This window comes from Cryptomeria japonica, chromosome 11, assembly GCF_030272615.1.
Source record: "Cryptomeria japonica chromosome 11, Sugi_1.0, whole genome shotgun sequence".
Lineage (NCBI taxonomy): Eukaryota > Viridiplantae > Streptophyta > Pinopsida > Cupressales > Cupressaceae > Cryptomeria > Cryptomeria japonica.
The window spans coordinates 71,891,467-71,899,509 of NC_081415.1; the positions used below are offsets into that span (position 1 = coordinate 71,891,467).

At 35.0% G+C, this 8,043-nt stretch overlaps 1 protein-coding gene across 1 annotated transcript; it reads right to left on the minus strand.

Annotated features, from left to right (window-relative positions):
- Positions 1-4,127: 4,127 nt before the first annotated feature.
- Positions 4,128-6,754, minus strand: LOC131077664 (G-type lectin S-receptor-like serine/threonine-protein kinase At2g19130). The gene has a single exon (XM_058015205.2). The coding sequence runs from the start codon at positions 6,624-6,626 to the stop codon at positions 4,194-4,196; it is 2,433 nt and encodes an 810-aa protein (XP_057871188.2). The 5' UTR covers positions 6,627-6,754; the 3' UTR covers positions 4,128-4,193.
- Between the last annotated feature and the right edge of the window lie 1,289 nt (positions 6,755-8,043).

Below are 8,043 nucleotides of genomic sequence, written 5' to 3' on the forward strand. Positions count from 1 at the left end.
AATATTTTGTTTATTAGTATTTGGAGCTAAGGATCAAATAGCCAATATTTTAAAACTATGATAAAACCTTAAACCTAATAAAACTTGCTCTTCTTGTCTCTCACTAGTACTATATACCTATTTATTCTACTTCCTATAGAAAAATAAATAAAGACAATAGTAATATCCCAATTGGGAAGAAATAATAATCTACTCTCCTACACCATTGTTCTCCCTTTCTTAAGAGTTATATTTTTAGTTTAAAAATCATTTTTTGGCAATACGTATTTTGTCACTGCTTGCTACTAAGATGAATTAGTGTTTTTTATTTCCTCAAAAAAAATCTTTGATATTCATCTCTTTTTAACCTCATCACAAAGTCTCTAAACTCTTGGTTCTTTAAGAATCATCATCATCCAAAAACTGATGAAATATGAAAGGTATTACATCATTTGTCTTATTTGTGGAAACCTTAAGGTTTACATCTCTCCTTCTTGTAGGAAAATTCGTCACACTTATCCTTTAAGTTAAATATTTAGACTTTAAAGTCTATGTTCTGACAACCTCTTTTTCTATATCCTCCACATCATTGATCTCAATGGTTTTCCCTTTCTCTTATGGATCAATGACCATTTTCCTTTAGTAAGTACAATAAAAAGGATCTAGGCATGGTTTTCTATGATAAGGTAGCTTAATTTTTAGAATTGCATATAAGTTTCAGATTTTCATGTTGCAGCAGTCAAATCCTTGTATCACATTCTTTGAATGGTTTGTATGAAAGTGATTTAATTTCACAACCTTTATTCTTGAATCTTTATATTTATCAATAAATAAATCACAACTCATGTCCAATGGAGACATCCTAAACTAAAAAACTAATAATAGAAACGAAATTTTGTAGGAAGAACCAAATTAATCTATCATAAGTATTGGACATATCAACTGTGATAAAAGTAGATTTATCCCTTGAGAAAACCAAAAGAGTTAATAGATTTCAAAGAAATAACAATACCATTAAGAAATTGAGTTCCATTAAGAAATACCCTTACTGTTTTACGATGAAATAAATTAGAATTTTTTTCATTTCATCATCAATGATCTTGGTAGTAATTTTTCTTTTTGAGTTGTAGAGAGAAATAGGGCACAAATGATCAAAGGATCTAGCCCAAGCCTTCTTAGGAATCAAGGTGATAAATATAGATTTAAATTCTCCATGCATCTATTTATTATTCTAGGACTCAATTACAACCTAAAGGATATTATCCTTTATATTATCATATAATTATTAGAAGACTTCAATAATTAAGCCATTAGGATCATGATCCATGCCTTTATTCTTATATAAGACAACCTTCTCCAATTCATAAAGAGTGATAGGCCCCATAAGCATAACATTACTTTTTGTAGAAACAATGAAAGAGACACAATATAAAATGGCTTGTTCCTTCAATATAAAATATGGCCACTTTACGTAAATAAGGAACATAAATGATGGATAGCTTCCATATTCATATAATCAATTGAAGACAACTTAACTCTCTCGAAAGGGATGATAGATGGAATAACATTCATTGTGTCTCTTATCTTTAATGAATTTGTAAGAGATGGGAGTATTTGTTAAAATTTGCATTACATCTATAGTATATATAGTGAAATACTAGTTTTGATTACCAAGTGTTACATAACTACAAAAAAGTGCCACCTAGGGTGCACTAGAAGGGCACAAATACTAAAAAAATAGATCCAAAAAATTAAAGATTGACGAAAACCACTCACAAACTAAATTAGAGACAGAGGTAACAACACAAAAAACAACAAAACTAGTGAAACTAACCAACTGCCAAAGACACAAAGGGATGGGCTATTAGGCAGTGGCATTGCCTTCTTGCCAATCTTTACATAAACTAAGGACTATATTAGACAAGTAAAAAAAATTGTTAGAATATTTAGAAAAATTAGATGTACCAAAATCTAGAGCGTCTTTAATCATGGAATCAAGGGGATCCCTCGATGCAGAATGAGATAAAAAATGTTTCTTGTGTTTGGCTCTCCTCTAATCAATTTCATCCTATATAGCTTTGAGAGAAGTTGAGTTTTTCACCATCATTTCTTGGCTTTTTTAATCCATTTACTCAAATTTTCCAATCAAGATCTCTTGGTTCTCTTTCAGTTCCAGAAGAATTTTATTGTCGTTTTTTTATGTCACCTTCTTACAGAGATCTTTTAATCTCCCCTCAACTTTCTCCCATTTCTCGATCTTCTTGGTGATATCAGTTGTTGTTTCCCAAACACATTCATCCTTATCCATATCCTATTTATCCACTCTCATCCCTACCTTAGCCAACATTTTCACCCTACTGATTTTTTTAATTGCCACATCGAACTATGAGAGGAGCCACTTAATAACCTTTTCTTATCTCTCCACATTCTCCTTTAGTTTAAAAATTGATGCCTAAACATTTATGGGAGAGTTCTTTGGGACAAAGGTCTCTTGATTAGGGGGAAAGGGGGCCACCTTGTCGGACAAGTGGGAGACCACTTAGATTCTAAATCAGAATAAGAATCATATTCCTCAACCTCTAAGTCGTCTACACTACACTACAACACCTCCAATTATTTGGGGGTGAATTAGAAGAGGGATCTTGCTTCACATCTCTGCTAGGGTTTAAAATAGGTGGGGACAAGTTTGGGCATAGAGGAAGAACCAATAACTATGGTACTTTTATCCACACGGGCCCTAGAGACCTCAATCACTAGATTTAGGTCTAGTAGGGGATTAAGGAGATTAGAAAGGGACCTCAATCACTTTGTTTCCCTCCCTCGTCATGTGATTGAGGTCAATGTGGCTAATGCCTCAAATAAGGGACTTACACATGTCCAACAAGCCTTAACATTTCCAATCTAGAGCAAATTAAGTTTTTAGGAAAAGGATTGTGTTTCTCGAGTCACCTTCTACTAAAATTTGATTTTAGTTTTTTTCATTAATGATGATCAAACCATAATAAATGGTAGCTACCTCTGCAAAGCTCAAGGTTTGCATTCCCAAGTTGGTCATGTAAGCCAACACGACATTGCCTCTGTGGTCATAGACAACACCACCCATAGTGAAATACTAGTTATACATTAGAAATAAAGTTACATTACTGACTTGTTAGTACTCATACATTATTGTTAGTATATAGTTAGATGTTATTTTGGGAGTTATTTTGATAGATTAGTTTGGGTAGTTTGAGATGTTCTACATGGGAATACAATGGTTCATAAAAATGTGTATCAAACTATGTAATAATATTGAAAATGAATGTAACCATACCAAATATTATAGAATTTTTTTCTTTTTTTCTTTTTTTGTAGTAATGATTTTATTTATATGTAATCTACTTGCCATTTCAATGATTTTTTGTTCTTTCTTTTAAAACCTTATACTCTTGATTTTTGCTCCCATAAATTTTCTCACAAAATCATTACATTTACATCTTATATTGATAAATTTAAATGTTTTAAATATCTATATTTTACATTGTAAAAATAAAATATTTTTATTTAATATTAAAATAAAAATTTAAAAATATTAGAGGAAGCATCCCTGTAGCCATTATTGCCAACATTGCGCACCCACGAATTCTAAATGGTACATCTACTTTGATGTTTTCTTCTTTTGTTGTCTCTGTATGTGACTTAACTGCTTATAGCTATTGTTTTGGTTTTTGGGTAGTAATGATGCATGCTTTGGGATCCACTATTCATGCAAGAGTTAGAAAGTACACATTTCAAAGTGTCAATTGATACTTACTTAAAGATGTTCCTATAACTGTGCAATTAAAATTGTCAATACTTATGCACAAATGACCTAGTAGTTGTGAACAAATGCCCCAGTAGTGAGCAACTATTAGATAGTAATTGTTAAATTTATTAACTTGATTTTAGTTATCATTTTTTTGGTGCCTTTAAAATTAGTAACTGAAGTTCGGATGTACAAAAAATGAATGATTATTGGAAAATGGAACTGTACTCTTCCCTACATTATAAATTATTTCTTTCATATAAAATCTAGCTAAACACATCACCTAAAATATAGTAACAAAATGATGCATAAAAATATTTATCTTCTTATTTGACATAAAAAGTAGATTTACACATAACTATGATTAAACATAAAACATATTAATTAAAATGACATGTTCACCACAACAGTTTCTTACAGGTACATTACTTTAACTAATGCCATTGCCACCGCTATCCGTACTAGTCTGGCTTTGTTCTGCTTGCTCTTCCTCGGGTAGAGACTTCTGAATCTGCAGAGTTCGAGGCTCCAACTTCCCTTCCAGCATCCGCACCACTTGCTCCATGTTTGGTCTCATATACTCATCCTCTTCTATGCATAACAAACCTACAATACTTGCTCTTCTCACCTCTTCAATATCTTCCTCCTCTGCAACACCCTCCTCCACAATATTAATCGCCTTTCCCTGGTTAATCTGAGTTGCAGCCCACACAGGAAAGTAATACTTACTTGAATCTTGTACATTTAACTCCAGATTTCTTCGCCCCGAGATGATTTCGAAGAGCGTCATACCAAAACTGTAGACGTCAACTTTGGGAGTGATGGGAAGACCGGAGATCCACTCTGGAGCCAAGTAACCTCTCGTTCCTCTTGTAGTGGTCAGCACGTGGCTAAAACCTCTACCCACAAGCTTTGCCAAACCAAAATCTGCTATCTTGGGTGACAAATTACTGTCCAGAAGAATGTTTCCTGGTTTAACATCGCTGTGAATGATGCAATCTCTACATTCTTCATGAAGATAAAGTAACCCTCTTGCAGTGCCTAATACTATCTCAAATCGAGTCTTCCAGTCAAGTACCTTCCGTTCAGTTTTTGAGTCACTTGTGAACAGTAAAGAATCCAGAGAGCCGTTCGGCATGAAATCATAAATCAGTAAGCGTCTGGATCCTTCTGCACAAAACCCTCGAAGCCTGACCAGATTTACATGTTGAATGTTTCCAAGGGAACTGATTTCCGCTCGGAATTGCTTCTCATCTTGTGATGAACCCTCCATATTCTTTACAGCCACAAGCGTACCGTCCGTTAGAGTTCCTTTGAACACTGAGCCAAATCCTCCGCTCCCCAACTGAGAGCTGAAATTCCTAGTTGCAATTTTCAACTCCTTGTAGCTAAACATTCTAAGAAAAGAATTGGAGGAATCTCCATACCTCTCAGTCGATCGTAGCCGATGCTTCCGCCACATTACAATCGAAAATATACCCAAAACAACGCCAAGAGCACCAATGGTACCAAGCGTTGCGCCCACAATACGTGTGGTTTTGCCTTCTGAGGAAGATGGCCTATGAAACTTAAGAAGTGCAGAGGCAGCTACTCTAATGGACACATTTGTATTGCTTTGTGATGCAAAACTGTACATGTTTAGCAGATCTCCTGACCAGATTTTGCACGCCCATGAAGGCGGATTGAAAGTAAATGCAGTGCACGAGCAGTTGCGGAGGCACGCTTTCTGGCAATCTTTTTTTGTGGGTGCAGGTAATGAGAAAGAGTAATTATCATCAGGCAACATTACTTTCGACTCGAAGAACTGGTCAGTGCTTTCATTTTCTGTATCGCAGCTCAACGGGCTCTGCCTAACACAACCACTTGACCACCACTCTCGCGATCTCCAAGACAGATCGTCTTTGGGCTTGAAGCCTTCTGCACAGCTGCAGAAGGTAAGATGGTTGGAGTTGCAGGTTCCATAAACCCCACAGAGACCATATACGGCACACTGATCTCTGGGTTCGGACCAGAACATGTTCCATTTGCTGCCCTCAATCAGATTGTATTCTTGAATTGCCCCTAAGGTAACTAGGACGAAACGGGATACCTTAAATATGGGATGAATCGGTGAATAAGTCATATACAAAAATGAGCCAACACGTTCAACGCTGATATTGTAGAAGCCTTTGTTTCCCATTTCTGGGATTTCCTGGAAAATTTCGCCATTCCATGTTCCGCTCCTCCAATACTGTACAGAGTTGTTCCAAGTTAGCACAAATTGTTTAACCCCGGATGGATCCATGTGGAAGGAGAAAAGCCCAGGAGCGGGATCCAATGAGTTTTTCCAAGAAACTAACTTTTGCTGTCCACCGAACCTCATCCCGGGTAACCAGGTGTCTACAGGATGGTCGAAACTCTCCCAAAGAGAGTCAGATATATTCTCATCAGCCACCATTAAAAAGTTACCCGAGTCTAATATTACAGCCTTTGAAGCATTCTTGGACACATTGACCGACCATACAGATCCACCTTTTGCATCAAACAGTCCCAGATGACCTTCTCTTGACAGGTTCAAAATGCCAGGCCTGTCTCTTGCGGGAGTCTCCCTATTAGCCACCCAAACCTTTGTCTCTGGTACTTTGGCATACCAGATGCCAATATACCAGTTATTACTTCCATTTGTGTTAAAGAATCCCAATTCAAACATCCCATTCATTGAGATTATTGTTTGATTTCCAGTAAGCGAGTCGCCTAAGAAAAGTGTATTTCCCCCACGAACAACTGACCCATCAATGGTGTGAAATATAATTAGTATTACATGAAAGAAGAGCAGATATCCTAAGAGACCGTTTCTTCCCATTTCCATCTTGCAGGTTTCCATCGTTTCTTGAGTTGATGGAGACTATATAGCTCTAAACTGAAACACAGAAAAATCAAGGAATGACTTCATTGAATAGTAACAGAACAGCAAACAATGTAAGCCTGAAAAGAAAATCGCCAGCAATAATTTAGTACCATTTTTCGTTTAATAAATTTTGTTTAGTCCAAGTTTTAATTGCTTCTTAGTCAGATATTAGAATTTATATTTAAGGAGAATTAGATTACTAAGAAGACTTGAAGTAAGTCAAGGTCTATTGAGGAAAAAATATCAGAACTAGAAATTGTGGTTTGAAAACCCAAAACCGAAATTGTTGAAAATGGTTTATTTTACTTTGACATTGGACTATACCTATTGTTGACAATGAGAATGAGGACTCTTCATTCAAAGTCTTGCATAAGAGGTGGTATGGAAATGATGTTCTCTATTGTAGACTTTCATGGCATATTCCATTCAATGCTAGAAGTAATCTTTTCCTCACACATCTAGGAATATGTGCTCGTGGTATCCCACGAAAAGATGCTTACACAATCACATTTTAATTAAAATACAAACCTTAACCTACCTTCAATCATTTACACACAACCTAGAGTAGCATACCCATCCATTGTCGTGCCATGGGCATGCTGCATACCGCTGAAGCTATTCTGGTTCCAAAATAGACCTTTCGTATGGCGTGTTAGCGACAGATTAGTCAATCGCAGCTGTAAATTGCAAAATCGACGGTGTAAAACGCGTGACTAACGCGCGTGTTAGTCAATCCGTATTGTCGTTTGAAGCCAGAATAGACGCGTCCGCTGCATACCCCTCAATAGTATGGTGTACTGGCTATTCGCCGACCCAGACCTAACACGACAGAGTTGAAAAGTGACAAAAGTCCTCATATGCATACAAGGCAAGTAGAGCAATTAAAAAAATATTGCATCTAAATTTGTTCAAACAATCTTATAAAAACAAATATTTTCAAGTAGAAAATTTCTAGTTTCAAATTGAACGACCAAATAAGTTTTTAAAGTATATGTTTTTAAGGTGCAAAATAAAATCTTTTTTCTTTACAAGTAGTGAGAATAAAAAATAGTAAAAATTGAAAAAAGTTCAGATTATATATGTAGTAAGAATCGTTAAAGTTGAATTTGTCAACATTTTTTATTAAAATTTTATATTATATCTTATAAAATTGATGTATTTATATTATTCTTGATATTTTTTAATAAATGATTAGAATTTAATATATTACATTTTAATTTTGATTAGCAATTATTTTTTATTAATAGTTTGATTAGTAATTATTTCTTATGGATATTTGTGCTTATATTAACTATATTGTATTGATTGCCACTAATGAAGTTTAGACATACCAAACATAATGGATGAGTAAATTTACAATTGGATTATTAATATTAATTCACATTTGTAATTG